This window comes from Agelaius phoeniceus, chromosome 3, assembly GCF_051311805.1.
Source record: "Agelaius phoeniceus isolate bAgePho1 chromosome 3, bAgePho1.hap1, whole genome shotgun sequence".
NCBI lineage: Eukaryota > Metazoa > Chordata > Aves > Passeriformes > Icteridae > Agelaius > Agelaius phoeniceus.
In genome coordinates this window covers 95,187,833-95,212,732 of record NC_135267.1, presented here as the reverse complement: position 1 = coordinate 95,212,732, position 24,900 = coordinate 95,187,833, and the positions used below count along the sequence as shown (strand labels likewise).

At 36.5% G+C, this 24,900-nt stretch overlaps 1 protein-coding gene across 3 annotated transcripts in view; it reads right to left on the bottom strand.

Annotated features, from left to right (window-relative positions):
- The window catches only part of KCNK2 (potassium two pore domain channel subfamily K member 2), a 132,991-nt gene that overhangs the window by 99,563 nt on the left and 8,528 nt on the right, over window positions 1-24,900 (bottom strand). For 2 of the 3 annotated variants that reach the window (XM_077175903.1, XM_077175904.1), the window contains exons 2-3: window positions 10,001-10,076; window positions 9,147-9,330 (exon numbers count right to left, since the gene is read on the bottom strand). In XM_077175903.1, the coding sequence (XP_077032018.1) occupies window positions 9,147-9,180 (34 nt within the window). In that variant the 5' untranslated portion in view covers window positions 9,181-9,330; window positions 10,001-10,076. Of the gene's footprint in view, window positions 1-9,146; window positions 9,331-10,000; window positions 10,077-15,739; window positions 15,900-24,900 lie in introns of those variants that run through there. The other variant, XM_077175906.1, reaches the window with a different exon arrangement.

The following is a 24,900-nucleotide window of genomic DNA, read 5'->3' as shown; positions in this document are numbered from 1 at the left end:
ATGTGGTGCCAACACTTGCTTCACCATTCCACCAACTTTCCCTTGTGTACCTGAGTGCTCACAATATGATTGTTTTGTGAACAAATATAAAGCAAATGGGAGGTGGGAAAATTGAAAGATCTATTTGAGGGAATAATGGCAATATTAGCAAGACAAAATCTTTATTAGGCATGTTTCCCAATGAGTTTTTGTTTTGTGCATGTATTTTTGTTCAGAGTGGGAACAAATGAAGGAAATATTAGATAGAGCAGAGGAAATCCAAGCAGACATCCTTAACTCAACCAACCAAGAATCCAGCACACATCTAAAGGCAAGTCAGTGGGAACTTTGCCTTATTCATGAATGCTATAGTTCCATGAACCCTTAATGATAACATTCTTAATTTTATAAATCATACTACAACCCGTATAGTCTATACCTCTGGTCATGCAATGTGGTTTTCTATTTAAATTTAAGTTATTCATTTTACCAGTTTGCAAGAGATTTGACCTCTCACTTGCCTTTCTCTATTACCAACCAACAACCTTTTAGACAGTGATACATTTCTGGTTTGGAACACCATGAAAATGAAAAGAGAACAACACAACAACAAGCATTTTTCAGTGACATAAAGGATAATAAAACTGGAGATTCAATGATTACTGTGCAACTCAATGAATTTTCAAATGATCAGTTTAGCTAGCAACACTCCATTATTCAAATGATTAAGAAAAAAATTTTTTTTTCCTGGTATTAACAGACAGTTTATAATATGATACAGCATATATTACTCCAAATCTGTGAGGGAGAGAATGAGACTAAATAATATTTCTCTTTAATAACCTACACGTACCATTTTTTTTAGTATAAACACACAAAATTAACATATGAGCTTCCCTAAATTGTTTTGCAGCTGATCTATTTGTGTCCAATACATTGTCCCAGTACAACAACAACAACTAAAACTACCAATTTATTTTGTGGAAAAAATGTTGTTCTTCTCTGGGCTTCTCTTCTCACCACATGCCATCAGTAAAAAACATTATATTTTAATCTGAATTCTGATTCCAAAGTAAATAAAATACTTTCCTAGTTTAGCCATCAAGCTTTTAAATAAGTGACTGTTTTAACTTGTGAAGAGTCCAAGATTAGGACAAAAACTTAATCAAGATGCAAAGAGATGTTAGGATATATTTGGGGCTTTTAAATTGCTTCATAGCCGTGCTCAAAATTAAATGGAAATTATGGGGGTTTGTTACATGTAACCAGCAATAGGCATTCTTCATCTAACAGAGTCAGGTTAATGTTTAAACAAGTTGTGTGGGATCTACTGATCTCCCAGAAAATCCCTTTATCAAGGACATTCCAAATGATTATAATAGCCTTTTATTAGACCCCAAACCTCCAGGTTTTGATAACATTTTATTAACATATATCTAATTTCTAGGCATCAGAATTATTTTGGGTATTGTTTCAAAGAACAAATTCCCTGTAGCAATGAAACCAACCTTTGATTCTTTGTGACAAATTTTAACACATTTCAAAGGAGTTTCCATCAGCTGGAAAGTGATGTTTGTGGGTCTATAAATGCATTAAATATTTTTTTTAATCAAAACTTAAAATATCCTATTTTTTACTGAAAACAGGCAGAGCATATGAACCAACTTTACATGGACACATTTTGCTGTTAACACTCTCTGGCACTAGAGATTTACCAGCCCTGTGGCCTCACATTTGAACACAGCCCTACACAGACAATACACTTCTAGAGCACAGCCCTACACAGAGAACACATTTCCAGAGCACAGTTTCCTGCCTGCTGGAAGCAGACTTCAAAGCAGACTTCTGCCATTGTCACTTGTTTGTAAATCCATTTCCTAAGCCAGAATTGAAGATGTGACTCCATACTTAAAACAAGAAAGCTGCCTGGAAATTCAACTTTGTGGCCCCTGGCCACAAAATATGAAGTTGTCTGCTACAAAAGGACTATTCTTTCAGGAAAATAAAGGAGCTCTGCAGTCTTAGCTTTAATTCAAGGAAAAAAAGGTTCTCCATGTACCTTGGTATTTATTATGTATGCTAGGTAGGGGTAAAAACATCTTCCTTTTAACTTTAACATTAGTTAAAGCATTTTAGACATTGTGGAGCAAAGGAGTGATGTTCTTTTTCTTTTAAAAAACATATTGGGGATTTTTTAAAACTTATTTTAACTTAAAATCTGCAAAATTTGATGTTTCTAGCTCACTAGTTGGCAATTTAATGTTTTTTTCTGTTTCATACATCCTGAGTGCTCTTTTTAATTTCATATTTTTTCTAAAGTAAATGTAGTCATGAAAATGGGTTTCTGCTTGAAACATTATTGACTGGCAAAGGAATTTTGCTTTTATGTGTATGAACAGCCTGTCTTTATTGTTCTGAGTCCAGATTCTGGCAGGATGTGTGTTAAAACATATTTTAGACTGCAATTATTAAAACCTCTTTCAGTGTTACATAGAACACGAGTCTTTTTTAAAAAAATAAAATAAAAACCATTGATTACTTAGATTGCAGTGTCCCTGCAATGCAATGGATTTATTTCAAGAATTAAAATACAGTTTGCCTTTTGGAATGCTGGTTTCACTAAACCTTAATAAAGAAAAAAAGCTTACTGTTAACAATGCTCTGTAAATTATCAGCATTTCAGCAAAAAAGATTAAAGTAAAACTCCAGAAAAATATTAAAGTAAAAAATCCAGACTTTTCCTGCCAGAATTTTCTCCTATTTTACTGAAGTGGGATTGCTTTACTTTAAGCACAGAAAGTATACAGGTGTCAAAAGTTAGAGAGTTGTACAAATGTCAGTTTGGTGTAGTTTGACAGAGGCAGGAGTTGAAGAGCTCCCTGCAGAAAGCTCTGTCTCTTTTTGACAACACAGATTAGTTTGCCTAGATAAGTACTCCATTCTTCTCTCTTTTTCCCCAGACCATACAGACTGAGCACTAAATGTTACAGCCTTGTCACCACTGGTCTGGGCCACTCACCTTGTGAAAAGAACCAGAAATAAGTGTGTTTTGGGTCAAACCTTCTGACTGTTGTGGCAGGAAAGATGTAATGGGAGGAGGGGGTCCCACAGAGGTGGTGTAGCCCTGCCCTGAGACTGCTCATCTTGAGGCCCTTGCTCAGTCCAACCCCCTCAACTCACTTCCTGGAGGAGGGCTCTAAGGGCTGGCTTTGTACAGGTGAATAAAATGCATGCATTATCTGGTCTGCATACGAGGTGTGCAAAAGAAAGGGGATTAGGCCCCCTTGCTCTCCTTCACTTCTGCCTCACACCCCCAGCTCTGGACCACTCACATGGCAGGATCAACATCAGATCGAAGCACTGCTGATATTCTTTGTTCTTTCTCCCTTTTCTGTCTTTTTTTCTCTCCTCCTTTGGTTTGCCTGGGCCACACATGGCTGTCACGATCTACCCCATGCTCCAAACTGAAATTCATTGTGGGGGTAGGGAGATTGTGGCAGTGTGTTGTGGCTTGTGAGCCAGGACCTCGAGAAGGCTGCTGTGGGACTTGAGAGCTCATTGAAATGTACTGTACAAAATCCAAGGGCTTGTGGAAGTCTACTGTAGAATTTAAGAGCTAGTGAACCAACAGCTTTGGTGTCTACACATGGGCAGGGTGCTGGAGTTATGGCAACTGCACAACAAAATACGAGAGCTCCCAGACATGTGATCCAATGTCTTTGTTCAGCCTGATGAGAATTTATAAGGAACATCACAGCCACTGCTGGTGCATTGGGACACCTTGTTCCCACCACCAGAACCCCTTGCTTTACACTGTATCCTCACACACCTGCACAGCAGCACTTGGTCTATCTCAGTTACAGTCATTTATGGAGAATAGAGCATCCACTTAGTCCACTCAGTCCTGCTCATGCCATTTCAAACAGTAAACAGTGACCAAATAAAGCCAAACTCCATCTCCTTCCAAAGCACTGGATCTGAAGCTGAGCACTGAAGGTAGGCTGGTGTCCCACAACTGTTACCACTGATTTTGGTTTAGGAGAGTGATAATGCAGCAATGCTTTTGAAGGCCAAAATTCAAAAGTTACAGGCAATTTTTACTCAGTACTTATTCTGAAAAATCACACTGGACAATTTTGCCCAAAGATTTTGGATTGTTTATATCAACAGGAAACAGATCCTTCCCAAACTTTTCGGTTTTATTAGCCAACATGAGCCAACACAACAGTTAGGAAAAGTTCTAGCTCTTGGCCTAAACTCTTGAGACTATGAAAGAGGAAGCAGAAAAAAAAACAAGCAAAATTGTGCTGTGGAGTTTACTACATTGCATCCTGAACATGCATTTTATCTTTACAGGAAATACTGCAGCAATAAAAATATCCCTCTCCCACCTCACTCTGACCTCCCTTTAGAAAGACAGGCTCTCTTTAAGTCAGAAAATTATAGATGGACAACTCTATGCATTTACATGTAGAAAGTATTGTCTCAAAACTTGAAACTGCTTAAAAGTGGTCATAACTACTTTAAATCATGTACTTCTTTTTCCTCTCCACCAGTGAAAAATAAAGAAGGATGTAATAAATAAAACAGGGGAAGGAAGCTAAAAGGGTATTTGTCTTCATGTTATTTTGTGGCTTACCACATCATACTGAAGACTTCAGCATTATACTGTGTTGAATGTTATGTCAATTTGCCTGCCAGCAGAGAGTGGTTCCTTTCTCTTCCAAAAGGGGTATAGGAAGTAAATCCACTCTTTTAATTGCAGATTAGTTTAGATGGGAAGTGGTTATACAAACAAGAAAGTTAAACTACCATCTATTTTGTCTATGTCAATCAATCATATTAAAATAAAAGTATGAAAAGTCTGCTTAATCTCAACATGATGCCTCTCAAATCCTCAAACATGCTTTGTCAGTAGCGCAGATCTTTTTGACTTTATCCTTGACAAGTATTGGGAATTAATTTCCATCTGGTTTTTTGCTCAATCTTTTCCAAACTCTGACACATTATCTTCTTCCAGACATTTTTCAACTTTCCCTTGTTCCTACACTTGGTATACTTCCAAATTCAAGATCTTGACCAAGTGGAATTCTCACCAAGGTCCAGGAGAAACATCAAACACACATAGTAAGCATACATAAATTTAAATAATCTTTGAAAACTAAGTACAGCTGTAGGTGGCTGACAAATGCATGGCTGTATGTATTGATGCAGCTCCTAAACTAATCTAGAAAACTAGAAGGGCTGAAGGCCAATGAAACAGAGGCTATAGGAATAAAACATTATTCATTTGGCTGGAGCATGACCTAGGTTGTTCTAAAAAATATTTGCAAGGTGAAAAATTAGAATGACTGCCAGTTCTGGGGCAGTCTTTTACTCTTTCTCCTTCACTTTCCAACATAATACCTATTTCTAAGGCATTCAGAAGTACCAGAAATATTTTTTCCTTCCATTCTCATAAAAGACTTTTACCTCAGCTTCCCCAACATCCTCAGAGGAAGATGTTGAGTTGCATTTTGTGCTATTAGACTGTTTATAATTTTTCCTTATTTCTATTCTTGGTTCACCTTTCTCATTTTAGAATATGTCTTTTTTGGAAACAACTATCATGTAAATACTAAAATAGCATCAATAACCCTAAGGATGTACATATTAAATGTTCATTACACACAACCTTCAAATCCATCTGATCCTGTTGGCTTGTTTGCATTATGCTTTCATTTTCATATTTAAAGGGTTTTATGGTATTTACCCCCACATTCCTATGGTGCAGCAACTTTCTTTTGAGATATAGTCCAATATTTTCCAATAGATTTGGAAAAGAGTGCCAAAGATAAAGTGTGCCAAAGAAAAGAGTGCCAAAGATAAAGAAAAGGCTTATGTTCCACTAATCCAAGCTCCTATATGAAACTCCCATTTCAGAGAAGACAGAGGTGCTACTTTCTTCCCTTTACTTTTGAAAAATACTTTTTGGTTTTGAACATTAAGTTGGTGCAATTTCTCCTAATAGGTGAATTTATATTCTCACATTCTATAAAATGCAGATTGCATAATACAGCATGATGGCTCTATTCCATTATGCTTTATTACTCACACAGTATGTTTTTCTCTTTAGTACTCTATCATTCTAAATTATGGCTGCACTGTAGGTTACTCTATCTAGTAAATAAACATAATTCCTGCCTGGCACCCTACTAACAGTGAGCAACACATTCCTTCGCAGGTGGTCCTGGGGCCTTACTTGAATTCTAGCTACATAATTACATTCAACCTGCCTGAGGTCTCCTTTAGACTTTGCAAATGTATTCTTCATTTGTCATGATTTTATAGTGGTGCCTCAAGCAGTGGAACAGCTACGCTTGCATGCTACAGCAATCTATTACTTCAGTATACCTTACCTCAGCTGTTTTCCATACCTTCTAGAACCATGGGAAAAAATAAAACTGATCATAGAAAAAAACCTGATAGAAAACAACTGTTTCCAGTATTTAAAAATGAATGACTGAGTGCATTATCTTCCTAAGGAAGTAAAACTTCTCATTCTTCAGCTTTAAAGTTCATGATTGACGAGTTATCTTAAGCCTCTGACATTGCTTGAGAAAGCAGGGTTAAACTAAATCTAAAGAAAAGTACATAATCACTGATAACTCAGAGACAACAGAGGAGGAAAGGAAGTATAACAAGGAGAAATCACCAGCAGGCTGGGACCTTTTAATCAGTAACTCCAAACTGAACATCCATCTCTATGGTACACACATTAACGCAGTAAAATTAGTCTAAGGTTACAGTTCTATTATTTCAAGGAAAAGTGACCCTTCAGTTAAGAGGGTTAAGTATTTTGGAAGGCATCACTTCAGCATGATTAAACATCCAAAAGAAAGAAAAATTCTAGTTCACTTGCAGAAATTTTGAACAGCAGTGATGCAAAAAATTTTTACAGTGATGCAAAAGAAGACAAAACTCTGCAATCAACAGAACTGCATCAGAGAATAGAGTTCTGTTGCACAGCGCTAAAGGTTCCACTGTGAAGGTACTAAGCTCTTCATGCCCAATCCATGACTATTTGTTATTCAAGATGGTCTTTACCCTTATGTGAGGACTGAAGACAAGCAGGAGAAAATTCCTGCTTAAAAACAAAAACTACATACATAACAGTGGAAGAAGCAGACATTTTCTAAATTTCTGGGGAGGAAAAAAAAGGCCAAAAAAATCCTCAGAAAAGGGAAATACTCTGAACCCACCTCCTTCTTCTAGTAATTCATGACTCATCTCTAATTCAGAAACTACAGTACAAATTACTGTCCCTTATCTGACAAATCTGCAAACAGGTTTTCCTGTGGTCTAAACACTGAAGCAATAATTTTTTCTTTCTAAGATTTCAACTGTGATGTCCTCAGGGCCTGAGAAAACTTTGCAGTCCAAACTTACATACCTGCTGATTATTCCTACATAAAAACACAGACTTCCAACATCTGACTACGATAGTAACTATTCAATGTTAAGGCGTTTAAATGAAAGCATGGTTTAAAGTGTCATTTTCTAGAAAAAGATCACTCTATTCATCAGTTTCTTAATTTCCAAGCTTCAAATTAATCTGCTACATGTAACATATGCACAGTATAAAAGTGATATTTGTGATCAGGGTGAAGTTACAGATCTCTCCAGCTTCCCAAATAAGCATTCTCAAGAACAATATACTGGATAACTGGTCTACTTTTCCTAAATACCATGCAGATATAGGAAACATAAAATCAATACACAAGGGTTGTGACAAAAAAGACCTTCCCACAAAATTGACATTTTGAAGGAAACCCATCAACAAAAATAGGACACACCTATTTAAAATGGCTATGTATGTTATTCCAGCATTTCCTAAAATTTAATTCTTAATCAATTATCTAGTTCTGTATTCTAGCTCACCATGTAAAGATGGTTCAACACCTACTCAACAATTACTGAGATGAAATTGGGTGCAGGGAAATAGCCAAAAACATGCCAAAATTCTTCCATTTGAAATCCTTAAAATCAGGGAAGAAAAGCAAAGAAAGAGACAGAAGGGCAACAGAAGAATTGAAATATTTTAAAAAACCAAACAGAAACGACATGAAAATAAGAAAAGCCAAAGGAATGACACAAAGGCCAAGAATATGTACCAAAGCTTGACCAATTCATCCGCATTGAAATCAGAGGACAGAGTTGAACAAACGCTCCAAAAAGGACATAGTGTCATTCAAAAAGGAAACTGAAAAATACAGAAAATTTGACATGGAGTGACTACAACCAATGGTACTGAGAGGAAATGTGGTGAAGTGAGAAAGACCAAAACTTGCTAAAATTATTCCCATTGAAATCCCTAAAATCTGGGAAGAAAGGGAAATAAAGAGAAAGAAGAGAAACAGAAGAATTGAAACTTGAAAATAAAAAAGAGAATGAAAGCTTAGAGGGCATAAAAACAGGAAAAGCCAATGGGATGACCTAAAAGGCAGAAGTATGGACCAAAGCTTGCGCAATTGATCCTCATTGAAATCACAAGATTTCATTCCCTTTTCTGGAAGGAAGAATTTTGTTTCCTTTTCAGGGAATGAAATCTTGAAATCAGAAGACAGAGTTGAATAAGCACTTCAGAAAAGTGATATGGTCATTCAAAAATAAAATTGAAACACCCTGAAAATTGAAATGGTGTGACTACAACTAAGGGTACTGAGATTAAATGTGGTGAAGTGAGAAGGCCCAAAACTTGTCAAAACCACTCAAAGAGAAATCCCTAAAATCTGGGAAGGAATGGAAACAACAAGACAGATGTTAAACAGAAGAATTGAAGCTTCAAAAAAAAAAAAAAGAAAAAAACTGATAGGACAGATAAACTGGAAAATCCCCAAACTGGGATGACCTGAAGTGAAGGAATACGGACCAAAGCTTGCCTAATTGATCCCCATTTTCTCATTGAAATTACTGGATTTCATTCCCTTTCCTGAAAGGAAATTCTTCCTTTCAGGTAAGAGAATGAAATCTTGAAATCGAGCACAGAGTTGAACAAAAACACTCCAAAAAGAATGTATGGTCATTAAAAAAATGAAGGTGAAGTGTCCAGAAAATCTGTAATGGAGACTGATTAAAACTGTTAAAGCTAACTAAATAATGTATTTGTCTTCAGTAGCAGTACTTACAGTAAAAGTTATGTCTTGCTTGTGGGTTCCTCATTTGGTGATGCAATATTCTGGAGTCACCATGCTTTTGTTCTAAGATAAAGCATTTTCCTTATTGCTGTGTTTAAGAAATCTTCTAAAAAAGTCATCTCTTCATAACATATTCTCTTTTGAAGCACAGTTATTTCCTCTCTCTCTCTATTTCCTGTCCAAAACAGTAAATGTACAAATAAAGGTAAAGTGGTAAGTTAGTAATTAGGACACATGGCATTTATATAATGTTGTAAATTTTAACAGTACTTTACAGATGGTCACTGATGATGGAAGTGCCTACAGACCTGAACCAAAATTATTTGGGTCTCAAACAATTGAATAATTGTACCTGAAATGTTCCAGAAGGTTTGAAAGAACATACCTTCTTTAAATTTGTAAATGAAAACTAGCATTCCAAATAATTCTTACTTTCTTAAGCATCATTCACATGAACCATATGCAGCATTCAGTCTAATTGTTGCTAAAGGTCCCCAGGATGTCAGGTGTGCCTCCAAGTAGAAAATTTGTTTCATCGTTTATTGAAGGAAGATGGACATTGCTACAATTCCTTTTCTTATTTATGATTTTCCTAAGGAGCAGTCATGAAATAGGCTGTTAAGCATCTTTTCTCAACTGTATCAATAGTTACTGATCAGGACACAGATGATGAGTTAGTGGTTTTAAAACGGGAATAACAATCTTTAGAACTTGGTTTTTTGTTTTTTTTTTTTTTTTTTAATTTGTCTTCTCCATCCCCTCCCATGTGCTGCAATATTATGCAATATTATGAATATGTCAGAGAAACATTTTGAAAAAGGATCCTGATTCATTTAGGCCCTTACCTTCAGTTGTCCACAGACTTGCCAAGTTCAGATGTCATTAATTTCAGGCATATTTCTTATATTTTCATTGAATTCCCTAAAAGAAAATAATGTGTTGCAATTATTCCATATTCCAGAAAATCATATCACAGAGCAATCTTACATAGAAAATCTGGTCTGTTAGTCACAATATTTGTGAAAATATAATTGCCACTAGAGTCACGTAACAAAGTAGACAAATAATAGCATTTTAAGTAATATGATAATACGGCACTCATATAGCCTTATTCTTAAGCTTCTCACACATTATTTTAAATACTTGAAGATGTCATGAGGGATTAAGAGAATGACTGTAATCACCTTTCCCTCTCTCTCTTAAATATTCCATATAATCCATTTGTAAATATATGCAGGCACAAGCAAAGGAATATCTTCATCAGCAAAAGAAAGTCTAGCTTGATCTCAGGGATTCTAAAATGTAGCCAAACAACTATACATGCTTCATTTTCAAGCCACTTTTTAATATCCAAGTCTTTTTGCCCAAGAGATGAACTCAATACATTTAGAAAAAAACAGCACCTGTTTCTGAAGGCTGCATCACAAAGAACTCATTCCCACTCCAATGAAAAATGAACTTTTTCTCATAAATTCCACCGGTTGCTAATCTGGACTCAGATTCCAGAAACAGAACTACAAGCAATAGAATTAAAACACTGTGCTCATGCACAGTCATATGATGTCATTCCTTAAGGTTTTCATAGAACTTCTTAATAGGGGAGAAGCACCATGTGTGAGTCCCTGTGACAGATACTGCAATCATTTCACACACCTAAATTTTACAACTTTCCACCTATTAGGAGCTCTAATATTTTGCTTAAAGCCCTGAAGTCAGGCAAACATTGTAGACCACCAGAGTTTTGCTTTTTATCTTTGGTTGTTTGTTGTATCTTTTTTGCATTTAAATGTTGGAAGTATGAGTTGTAGTTGACAAAGACCAAACAAAACAGGAACACAGTGGTATTTTTTATTGACTTTGAAACTTTGTTCTTACCAAGAGCCAGATAGCTATGGTGGAGGTGGACATGCAAATTCAAGGAAAATCTGCCTTGCAGCAAGACTTACCTGTGTGTTGTTACTAATCACTAGGGTAATAACTTTAAAGTAGAGAATACTTTCTGCTTTTATGCATTTATAGGATAGGGTCCCAGTTGCTCTGTAAGTAACTCAACTGTTCTGATGGACAATGCTCCTCTGCTCCTATTTAATTTGAAGTGATACAGATCTTTTGATCCACCCTTCAGTCTCTCTGTGAAAATAAACCTGTATCAGCTACCACCTAAGAACCAACCAAAATCAATACCACAGAAAACCAAGCCCAAGGAATTTTGGGTAAAAAAACAAATGCAAAATTCTTAGAACTGCAAGAACCACTAAAGGCAGTCAAAGCAAGCCTAAAAGCATAAATGATGATTAGAGATTTTCCAAATAACATGTGTTTCTGCTCTGATTCTGTTTTGATTGCTTGCCTTTTTTTTTTCTACAGGCAAACTCATTTGTCTGGGGTGCAGGCTTATGAAAATGCTTTCAGATGATCGATTCTCTTTACTGAAGCTATTTTTGATCATTTGGTTATTACAGAAGCACACAAATTGCCTGGTGTCATTTCTGCTAAATTGTGTATCTCAGTTCTGTGAGCAACTGCCTCAACTCCCTGTAAATCTTGTGTACCTGCACTTGGGGACTGACAATAATTAGGAAAGTATGAATTACATTCACTTCATATGAGACAGTTAATGAAAGTCTTCACATGTAAATCCAGAGTAGAAGAGTTAGAGTCCATGAATAAGAGACTAATTGATGAGTATCCTTGGAATTCCTAAGGGAATGGGATCTCTGCTGTGTTTTCCACTGAGAATTAGGGCAGATGAAATTATCTTTTCTTTGATTAAATATTGCAAATTTCATTCATAGTCTAAGACTATGCAGCCATGACTCTGATATCAGGTCTCTTCATGATCTTCAATTTTGGTGCTTTGCATTTTCTAGAAACAGAAAAAAATATTACCGCTAGTAATATATAGTAATATATCCTATTACTATATATTAGTTATATATATTATTTTATATATATTATTATTATTAATATATATAATATCATATATATTTTATATATATATATATATTATACTATTCCAATCTTGTCCTTACAGTCTATTTCCTCCCTTTCTTTTCCCTACTCTTTTCTCTCCAACCCTGTCACCAAAAACATCTTTTCAGGATCTCTTTAATCTCATCTGTGGAATACACTTAGATGGTCCAGAAGATTTTCACCTCAGACAGAGAAAATTAGGTTTAGAAAACACACAAAAATTAGTTCCATAAGTTTATCTGCTTTATAAAAAGGCTTTTGCCTTTTTTTGGTATTTGTTCTGTAATTTTGTACATTTATCTATATTTTTTTTCCAGTGGAAATTGCAATTTTCAGCTGTGAATATATTCCCCCTACAGTCCAAATTATGCATTTCAGTAGAGTTCAAGAACATTGCTAACCCCTCAAAAATCACTTTACCTATCTCTCTTTTTCCATCAAAAACTCCATGAATGAATTCCAAGTTCCTCTTGGCAGAATTTCAGCACATGAAAACACACAGTTTTGACTGGTGGACCACAAGCACACATAGTGCATACATGCAGCAATCCAGGCTTTGGAGCACAGCAGCAGAGTACACCTAACTGTCACAGCGTATGTCACAGCCAAGGCAGCTGCAATAACACACAGCATTACCATACAATTTCAGAAAGCAGCAACCCATACAGAGTCCAAGTGAAAGTAATGGACCTCTCACTAGTCCTAAACACATTCATACTCTTAACCCTAGTAACCATCTCCATCCTATTTCCACTTCTATCTAACAACCTCAAGAACACCCCCAACACAATTACAAACACAGTCAAAACTTCCTTCTTAATCAGCCTAATCCCAAAAGCAATCTAAATCCATTCTGGAACAGAAAGCCTCACCTTCTGAGAATAAAAATTCATTATAAACTTCAAAATCCCTATCAGCCTAAAAATAGGCTACTCCCTTACCTTCTTCCCCACTGCACTGTTCTATCTAGCCTACAATTTACAACATGATATAGAGCCTCAGACCCCTGCATTACAAAATTTTTCACCTTCCTACAAAATAATACCACACCAGAAGGCTGTAAGCATCCACTCTCTTTGTTCTTTAGCCCAGCCTTTTACACCCCTCATGCTCATGCATCACACCTGTGTGCCCTCTGTTCCCTTTGGTGATTGGTCAGCACATCTGGGCACTCCAGGTCTCATTGCTTTCAATGCTGTTCACCTGCTTCTCACAGCTGTAGCCCATCAGGAAAGAGGTTCAGCTGCAGTCCCACTCCCAATGACCACAAACTGTGTGCCTACACCCAACCTTGGAATTGACCCCAGAACCATTTTCTCTGATGTTCCAGAGAAATTTTTACTGTGCTGTATCAGCTAATAGAAGACAGAAAGCATTCAAAGTTTCTGCCTTCTACCATGATGTAGAAACCTGTTGATGTATTGTAACAAATAAAACCAATTGCTCAAATTGCCCTTCTCTGAAGAAGGTAGTAAAAGACTTTACTGCTGACAAAGTTCAGCAAAGTTCAGATGCTTTCCTCACACCTAGATATGGAAAACTTATCAAAAAAGACAGAGGAAACACTTGAATGTCCCACAAGACAATTCACACCATCCAGTTACTAAAAGTACTAAGCTAAAGATATCCACTTCATCATCTGGAGTAACTGGCCTCAGTGCCTAGTATCTGAGAAAATGGGCCAATTCCAAACATAGCCCAGAATCAAAGCCAGTGCACAGAGACACCTGAGCACACAGGAAAGTTGCTCCCTCAAAGTTTCATCCCATAAGCACATTTAGTCCTTGTCAAGGGGATGAAAACCCAATAATCCGACCTCAACATCTTCCTAAACATCAACATCTTCCTCTCTCTCCGGTACCTGAAGTTATGTCCTTTCTTCTTGACCAAAACCAGCTGAGTTTCAGGACTTGCAGGTGTTGATTTTAACCAAACTCACTGTTTGTGTGACTCATATACTGCCTTACAGTAATCAGCTTTTAGTGAGCGGTTGTTTGCTGCCTCTTAGCTTCTAGCTATTACTTCTCACATCAGCCACAATGCCTGAAAATTGTCCCACAGGTAGGCTGTAAACCTGCTAACCCTTGAAATGTGCAAGTTTAGCATTTCAGAAAGCAAGCCCTAAATAAGAGTGGGTAAATAAACCAGGAGTGCACTCTTTTATTGAATCTGTGACTGTCTTCATTGAAATGACAAATGCTTTCCTTATTTAAATAAAGACATCAGCCCTGTGAAGATACAACTTTCCTAAAAGTGTATTGTTTTATATATTCATACCAAATAAGCCATTTATAGAGATAAACTGCACCAGTGAAAGAGTGATATTATTATGTCATGAATAAAATATTCAAAGCAAGTATTTTTCTTATTAAATCTTATCAGATGAATTGAATTCCTTTAGAAATCAATGACAAAGAGCATTTTAGAAAATTCCCACATACAACTCTTTGGAGTTAGAAATGTAAATTAATTTTCTAAATAAAAATTTGTCCTCTGCCAAAGACATATGGATCCTAAATAACCAGTCCTCTATATACAGGTTCTCTAATAATGCTTCTGTATACAATCTCATTTTACTGAGGCAATATTGATTATATTCTACTGTAGAAATACAAACCATTGGACAAAATAAGGTACTTTGACTGTGCCAGACCTGGAAGAATTAAGGTTAAAAACTGCCCCTGCACAATTCTTCGGTCCCTCAATTACACTGCAATTACAGAAAAGTCATACAATGCCTACAAAATTCTGATCTACTGAAACTGTTGGAGGATAAGTGTTTGAACCTATGCACCTTCAGTAGCACCCCAGGTAAAACTGTAGTATCAGCACCATTTATTTTGGGTATAATTAAAGTATGTGCAATGATGATTTTGTTTTCATCTAAGGAATAAGGAACAGATCCACAGGAACCAAATTGTAAATTTTAGATGCAAAATCATATTTTTAAAGGCATAGACATCTATATGCACCTGTTGGCACAAAAAAGTATTATTAAACAATAGGAATTTTTTGTGTTTTCATATTACACATTATACTGACACAAAACCACAGCTGCAGTGAAAGTAAAAGGTGATGAACCCAAAACTAAAGAGAAATTTCTTTTCACTCAGTGTGACAGTAATTTAAAAGATCCAAATGTCTGCAAGTATTTATGTGATTATTTTTTATGTAGAAATAGATCCAGAATTACATACTTGTCATGAAAGGTGCAGAAGAAATTAATATCATCTTAATAAAATTTCTCTTTCCTAATTAAAATATGTATTAATATTTAAGGTTATAAATCATGCAAAACATGTAAGAAAGATACAGGTCAAAAGATGGATATGGAAAAAAAAGCACAAGAATGAATATGAGGAAATAGCATTAGAACACAATAACAGAATCAAAAAAACTAAGAAGCAAAATGAGTTATAAAAGCAACGATTGATAGAAAAAAAAAAAAAGCAACCAAGGGGAGGTTCAATTAATACTTCAAAATTCAGTGAAAAACAAAGGAAAATACAGACTCATTACTCCACAAGGGAAAAAGGAAACAACAGATGACTCAGAAAGGTTGAAGTCTAACAAAATAAGGAAAACTGTACAATTAACATCATCCTACTCACCTTACTAAGCTGGAGTTCCCCCCAAGAATAAGACACCCCATATCTCCATGGAAAAAATTTATGTACCCGTGAGGTAAGTTAATGGCAGTCACCAGATTGCTGGTAAATTAATATTTATGCTTTGGCCATTAAAGTCTGGGAAGGAAAAATGAACTATTTCAGCCATTTTAGATAGAACAGTGTGGCATGAGAATGTATTTGGCTTTTAGGGGGAAGGATAGGAGTATGACAACTTCTGTTTCTAAGAAAAGCACTCTCATCATGAATGATATTGCAGCAGCCTTAGATATGGCCTCAGCCAACAGTTAGGAGAAGGAATGAGTGCTCATGAAAAGGCTGCCAATTTGGAGGAGAGAATGGAGTACAAAAAAAGAAATCTGGGTAACCAACAATCCAATTCTGTCCTGTTTTAATCTGGCACAGCTTTCAACTATTTACTGCATTCTTTTTTTTTTGTAAGATCATCCTCCTCCAAAGAAGAGAGAAACAGCCTTTCCTGAGGCAGATGATCTCTTCATACATGCTCCCAAACTCCCAATTTCAGCCCAGCCAAGGACAGATTTTGAAAGCTGGATTCTGTTCCTGCTGGATGAACAGAATCAGATGGATGCTGTCTGCAGCTAGATCTGCAGTAACTTGCTATGCCCAACAGATCTGTGGAGCCAGGATTAATTTGAAGACTGTGAGACTGTATCACTCGAAAGAGACAGCATAAATCCATATCCCTAGCATGAAAATGGAGTTATTTACTGTCGCTTTTCAGAAACTGACTAAAACTTTATTTCAATTATACAAGAGTAGATTTCAGTTATAGAAAAAATGGGTGCTTTTGTATATTTGAGGCAGATGGATGGCTGCTCTGTCTTAGAAAAACAGAGCTCCATGTTAGAAAAACAATACCCCATAAGATAATATTTAAATATTTATACATAAAATAGGTGATGCCAGACAGTCAAACATTTCACACATGTCGTTTGCATTCAATTAAGCTGTTGTGTTGGATGATGGCAATGTGACATTAGGAAATTGTAATGAGCCCTTCTGATGAGTCTGACTGCCATCCAAGTAGCATCTCTGGAGCAAGACTGGCTTCCTAAGTTGTTCACATCCCCACCACCCACTCAGAACTTCTGGTATAAGTCTCAAATCTACATTGCTGTAGTAGAGAGGTGAAAAATCTTACCGAGAAACATCAACACATAAATGGGTTGAACCAAGAGCCTGTCTAATAGCTATATTCCTCTTTCAGTGCTGCTGGGCAGTGTATTCCAGATGGTGGGGGTGCTGTGAACATCTCCCTTTGCCTTCATCTGAAGGATGACAAAAGCTCCATGGTCCTTTGAAAAGGTCAGTATTAGTAATTCTCTCAGTAACAGCGCTAAGAAAATCCAAGCCTGCAGGTTGCCTATTAAATACAATAATTATATTAATGGACATCCATTACAGATGTACCTCATCCTTTCTAATGATTTCATAACCACGAGGAACAAAATGATTTCTATTTCCCATGGAGTACATATGTCAGATTTAATGGTCTGAAAGATGAATAAGTACTGAGCTGCTAAATCCAAACTAGCATCCATGAAAATCAAAGTGTTCTCCATTGCACTGAAACAAAGGGCATTAGATATTTTCAGGTCATGATCTGAAACATAATATAATCTCCTGACCAGCTGGCAAAAGGAGTAAATAGAAACATTTCCAGCCATTTCTATAGAAAGTATAGAGAATCACAGCTAAAAAGTGAATCAGTTTAAATCTGTACCCAAACTATCCCAAAGGACAGGGGACTCCAAAGTTGCTGTACTCCATAACAAGAAACTGTATTGTTCTTCCATGGACTTACAGATATTTGGGTTCTATAAATAGATAGCTGAAAGCATGCATTTCCTCCTACAGCAATACAGGGACATGCTGCTAACTGGTGTGCTTGAGGAAGGGAATTTACTCTTTGCCAGTTCACCAGGTGAGGGAAGAGTCATACCAAAAATGGATCCTGTTCCTACTTCCTCCTGTAGCATTAGTTCCACAGTCAAGAAAAAGTCTTACAGAGGTACAGAGGTGTTCTCCCATCCCTGTGACAAATAAATTTACATTTCAAGGCCAGCAACAATCATACTAGATGGGGGAAAAAATACAGGCTAGGATGAATACAGGAGAGGACTCCATCTCTGCTGTGTGGACTGTAGCAACTTGGAAAAGCAAGTCAAAGACAGGAACAGGGAAACTGCAGAAGCTTTCACACCTTTTGGTCCTCCCAAATCCTTTATAAGATAAGGTAGTTTCAACTGTCCCAGGGAAAGCTGAGGAATAAGTCAACAGGGCAATGTAAGTAACCAAATTCAATTTCCTTGTCACCACTTATAATCATGACAAGGAGCAGTTAACCCAATTCCAGTCTTAGCCTCAACCATTAACTTTTGCAACAGAAATAAATTTTCCTTCCCACATTGCTGGAAATCTTTGCAGCAGCTCCATCACCACACAAGTGGCAAGAAAAAAACTGTTTGACAACCTTGTTTAGCCTATATCTTCCCTGTGATGTGGGAATTATATCTCTGTGACCTTTCTTCTCACCAGCCTGTCATTTTACATGTTGTTTCTGCATTTCATCTGAATGTTGCCAGTTACCAGAAGAAAAAAACAAATCACCACACATATCCCTAAATCCAGCTGAAGGCACTAAATGTAACAGTGTGATAAAATGATACCAATTACATTACATTAAAAATCCAAGCACCTAAAAGCATGAAAATGAATAATTAAGAACATCAAACTGCTGCCCATGATATCACCACATTATGCCTATTTCAACATAACACCATTAACTGTCACACCTTGATTGTTTCAAAAATGTATGATTTTGTTTTCTTGATGTCAGTAGCTAAAGTGTTCACTGAAAAGAGTGGGTTCTGGGTGGAATGTACATAGAAACAGGAAAAAAAAAGAAGGAAACATTACTTAGCTGTTAGAAATAAGTTGAATTGAGTACTGCACCTTGGCTTCTACTAATGGGTAACAAAGGACATGAAGTACATCAACTCAAACAGATAATGCCGTGGAGGTCTAGCAAAACCAGAAGCCCAAAAATATATAGAAATATATACCAGATGCAGGATGGTCATTTAGTCCAGGCATAGGATTGCTATAGAACAGCTTCTCCAGGAAAGACATTCTAAACTTGCAAATTACTATCCCCACCCCTAAATCTCAGCATTTTCCACCAAGTTTATATTGCATCTACAAAGTCAGGCCATGCTTTTGGAAGGGGGAATAAATCATCTGTTACTATTTTACACCAGGTTATTCAAAATAGAAAACTTAATCTGACCTCTTTAATGTAAGAATGTCATATTTCAATCATGCCAAGCTGAATTTTTTTGGCATAAAACTTATATAAAGGAGTTTGAATAAGCATTTGTACAAATTTTTACAATTCAACAAATGCAGTTATCTTTGTATTATCTTTCTTTAAACCAACAAGATATATTCCATAGAGCTGAACATGGAAAACACCTTTCAAAACTGTGTTCACAGCTCTGAATTTCACATTCTCGCATGCAGGAACTGGGACCTAATCTGAAACTAGTCTCTTTTACAAGTCCATGGGAACTGTGCCATTCACTTCACCCATGTTAGATCACCTATGGTCCCATTTAACTCAGAGACTAAAACATCAGGGCTGAATTTTGCAGGTTTGATCTTGCACAACATTTTTTATTTGTTGCTGTTTAAGTAGAACTCCTTGCAGTACTTGAGAGACTGCTCATGTTATTTGAACCATTATCCTAAAGGGAGACAAGAACAGCTTTCAAAGGATGCAGGTAGTAGCTGGAAAAATACATGAGAGATGAAACCTGAAGATGGATTTCACAAGCTGAAAGAGAATAGATCATACTGAATTATTCATCCAGCTACAAACATTGATTAAATCCATAGCTGGTGGCTGAGGGCTCAAGCCAACACAGATTTACAACTGAACAAAATTTTGTACCAGAAATAGTTCCATCAGTAGTGTTGCAGAGCAAGCTGCAGTTTCTCCTTCTCTCATTTTTGAGATTCATGCAGTTAAGATCTTATTATCATGCTTATATAAGAGAGGGGGAGAAGAGGACTTACATTTTTCTAACTTGGAGTTCAAAGACAATAGATGCCTCTTTGCTTTACAAGAAAGGACTCTTCTATAACATTATTTTGTTGTGATAACAGAAGTATATAAGATCAGGCAGTATATGGAGCTGGCTTTAAAAGAGTGTTAGCTATCGATTAAGGAATATGGATAATTCGCTTAAATTCTTGAAGCTGTGACAGGAGCAGACAGAAGTTTCTTTCTGTCTTTAAACTGGCAACATCTGAGTAGTGGCTATTTGCAAGTGTAAAGTATTAGGTCATGGCCATTGTAGAAAGCAGAATATCTGACCTGATCAGTCAATAGTCAAAAATTATTCAGGAAGTCATATGTCCCTACATCCTCTAAAACTCATAGAAAAATATGAGTGTTGCAGAAGGAGGCTTGATAAAATCAGACTACTGTCATGGTCAGATCTGAATGCACAAGGCAGACCACTGCTGGTGCACCAAGCAGAAATTCAATCATATCAGATGGTTCTCAAGATGTACAGCTTGCTGTTTGTGTTCTGCCTATGGAGAGTTTTGTTAAGAGAAGCCAAGTACTGATGAAATGCTATGGCTTTGCAGGCTCTCTTTTTCCTGATGACTATTTATTCTGAAGTTTAATCTGTCAAACTGGAGGAGTAGGAGGCAACAGAATGCCCTACAAAGTGCCATGATTTCTGTACCAGTAGAGTGCATGCATATATGTAATTCATACTGAAATTACATTTGTCATCTACACTTTCCTGTGTTGTTTAGGCCACAAAAGCAAACAAAGACAAGTCATTTTTGTTTTGATTTCTTGATTTTTTTCAGGAGAGTAATTAGAAAATGTCGGAATTGATATGTGCATAACTCTTTCAAAGGATTCTCTAAGTCAGTTCTCCTCCTATTTCATTTGGTTTTCTATTGGCAGAATTATATTTGCTTGAATGGAATTGCTCTTGATCTAGTCAAGTGTGAGAACAAAACAATTTAATTCCTTTTTTTTTCCAAATCAGCATTGTTGTGATACTCCCAGTTCTTTCAACACATCTATGATCTTCAAAAAATATCACAGTACAAAAGCTAGTCTTCTTTAATCTGCTCTATCTTGGTCAAATTCCAAGCTTCATGTCATTTTTTGTTGCTAATATTACCTCATTTCAAAATAAGTCTTTGTACATTTTTTCAGCTCAAAACTTTCCTTAATATAATTGCTATAATTGTACTTTAACTACAACACTTGAATGGTTGAGAAAAACATCTTATTAAATCTATAATAAAGTAGGGACTGAACAATTATATGCTGGAAGGGGAAAAAAGCCACCAGCAACCGCACATGACAAAGGTTGCATAGTGCCTTGATGATCTGACTGTGGCTCTCTGATTGATGAACAGCAGTAGATATGCATGAAAGAGTGTGGGTGCCTCGAGCGTGTCTCTGCCTTCAGAGAAGCCAGGGAAAAGGAAAAACAAAATGCTTTGCAGAAACCCACTCTCTTGCCTGGACTGATATGCATACAAAATAAAGAATATGCATTAAACATGAGTGAGTGGAATGCAGGAAGTATATGTCCTCATATATACTCAGTTTCAGCATATTCATCCAAATTAATCTCCCGTTCTATTTCTGTGCAGCCATTTAACACAGAAAAATGTGGCTTGCTCTTGACTTGTGCTCTGACATGAAGCAAACCAGTGACAATAACTGTGAAAAACTGGGAGATACAGTCCCTTAATCACCTGAGAAGTGACAGTGTCAGGTGAAAGGGTATCCAGCCACTCTGCCAGAACTGAGCAGGGAGTTCACCACAAATAGCAGAAAACATGCAGTGCCAATGGCAGAAGGCACCAATCACCTATCTGCAACTCTGTGGCATTGCTGAGGCAAGTACTCCACCTTTTCCTAGACTCCAGGGGCAGACAGACATCAATCCCACACTACTTCAGCTGCCACAAATGTGGAAAAAATTTAATAAGAATTCAGCAGGAAAGGAGAGCTTTGAGAATCTGCAGAACATAAGAACCACAGTAAAACACTTCTCTCTATTTGTAGTATCTGTATACACCAGAGTCTAGACTGGAAAACACTTCCAAACAGCATTCCCCGGGAATAACATTAGTATCTGCACTTTCTAGAAGAGTAGCCCAGTCTTTGCAGCTGGTGGGTTTTTTTAAGGGCTGCATGGCAAACATGAACACAAATTTTGACCAGTATAAGAAGGGGATGTGAAAAATAACAGTACACAGATTTTTAAGGTCCAGGGAAATAAAATATTACAGAATTATGGGGAGGGGGGGGAGCAGGGTTTTGTTTGTTTGTTGGTCTTGGTAACTAGTAAAATCAGATGAGGGAGAATTTATATTTGAACTCTTTTATGCTAAACTTTCAAATAAAGTACCCACTGACTTTTTACCTACATTCTCGTATTTCATAGCAATCCCATCACAATGAAATTCTTCTATAGAGGACTTCATTTTACCCTCTGTTATAGTGATAATTCTCCCAGTTTTCTCTCCTGCAAAAATTCTGAGAAGGAATCATAATTTTCAGCAACACATAATTGTTTTCTACAGTTACAACTATGGTTCATACTAATTACATGATGATTTAATGACAAAAGTCCACTGAAAATTCACTGGACGAAAACCCACCTTTGTGTTGATAAGAAATAGTTACATCCACTGTCTGTAGCTAAATCAATACTAATCCTTGCTACTATATTACACAGAAATGTCTACAAGTAATTCCTTTGTCTTAAAATGTAAACTTTATGGTGACTCAAGGAAATGGAGGATAAGTTTTCACAACTGTTATATGTTAGCAATCCAAGACCTATTTTTGCTAGTTTTTTGATCAATATCTTTCCATTACTGTGTCCTTCTGAAATTATACATAAATCCCTGTGAAAAAAAAAAACCCACATTGAATATTTGCTCTTTAGGATTTTCCCATTTGCAAAGCTGTATAGAAGATTCCTTTCCTTATTAGCCCAGGCTTTTTCAGTGTTTTATTTTTATCTGACCCAAATATCCCAAAACCTAAAAGTAGCTGTTTTTATCAATGCACAGTCATTAAGAAGCATCAAAAAAAAAATAAACAACACACTTTCTGTTGCATCCTACCTTAAAATTCAAGACACAAAGCAACTTTCAGACCATCACAATTTGGCGGACAACTCTTGTTCTCATGCATTCTGTAGTCCTTAGTTCTTTCAGTATCACCTGGAAGATGTTCCCATAGGAAGTTATCCTAGAGCAAGTCAATTGTCATCTAAGGACTTACACCTGGAACGTGGCCCTTTTGTGCATGGATACAGCTCAAGGAGGAGATCAGCAGTTATAGTGCAGCTCTGTCATCCAAGAACCTCTTCTTCCTGCAGGGAGATCTAAGGTATCTTGACTTGGGCATTTAGAAATCTAGAAACTGATTAAAATTCTGGAATATTCTGACAACAGCTGCTTTAAGCAGAAGTTACCAGATGGTAATATTTGTGTGGGTCCCACGTCATCTGGCAAGGAACAAGCTAATGATGCACAAAATGCTTTGATGCACAGCCTTCAAGCAGTAAACTTAAAGTGATATGAGGCCATACAAGGACTCATCCACACTGCTCTGCAATTCTGCATAATACAAACAATTTTTTACCAATACAAGTGCACAGGTAAGGAGTCAGAAAGTTATTTGGCACAGAATGGTTGTTGGTATTAAAAAGAGCATCATTCCTCAAAATGACTAATATTTGTGAACATCTATGGAGATTTGCAGGAAGCTATAGAACATATTTTAGATATATGCAGTTGGGATGGTGGGTGTTTGGAACATAAAAATCCAGTAGTCACATGGAGATTAAAGCACAGGCCTCTTTCAGTCACATTTTGGAAATGGAACACAATGACAGCCCAAAACCCCAAAACCAACCGAGCTTGTCAAGTTTAAGGAAAACCACTGGAAAACTGAGGAAATACTACTTATGTGGGAATATCTTCAACACAGACAAGACTAGAGCTGTTCCCTGCAAAGAACAACTTTGTATTTCAAGGCAGCTGCTTTCAGAGCTATCTGCTCCATGTATATGTATAAGAGGCTCTGATTCAACTTCTTTGATATGAATTACATGATTGATAACAGAAAAATGACAGAAAGAGTAAGTGGATTTCTTGCATTGGTCTTGCAAGGATGTGTGAAGACTCTGAAGGCTCAAAGCATCAATTTCCTGGGGTATTTATTTATTGAAGATATCCATGGAGCATTGTTCATGCAGAAGTAAAAGTATCAATATCCATTTAACCATGTGCTATTTCAAGAAATACATGGTTGTGCTCTGCATTTCAATTCTTACTCCAGAGTTCATACATCCTATTTGTAACCAACCCAGCTATGGAAAATGCAAAACTAAAAATAGGCCTTCACACACACCTTGATTTCACTCTTTCATTGAATCCTTGAGAACTTGCACTACAAAAATGAGAACCTTTTTAAAATATATACTTTTACAGATCAGGGCTCAGCTGGAATCTCTCTGAAAATCATGTTGAACAGGTAGCCTGCTGATTTAAATTGCAGTGTTGAAACCTTTACAAAAGAACACAAAATAATACTGAGTGGTTAGTTCAACATTCTTGTGTGCTTGAAAGTTCTGAATCTGGGAATTTTGTTTGTTTCACTGAAAAACTGTAGCTGGCTTGCTCTGAAATAATTTATTTCTCAGAAAATACATTTTTCATAAAAGATGAGAAGTCTTCTGACATAAACAAAGCTTGACCAAGGTCAGATAAATTATGTTCATGAATATATACCTTTATAAAGCACAAATATGTTATTCATTACTATTTTTACTTCTCTTAGGTAAGACTCTCTTAGGTATGCATATGCTGCACAATCGACTCTTTAAAATAAACTAGAGTGAAATTCACTATAGATGGTCTAAGTCTGTTACTGGTCTATGACTCTGGTGGTTATCCTTTGTTCCTCTATCTTGCTATTTAGGACTTCTGAGAAAGTAATTATGGTGATAATTTTTGTCCTTAGAAATTTAAGACAGAATAATCACATCAAATCATAT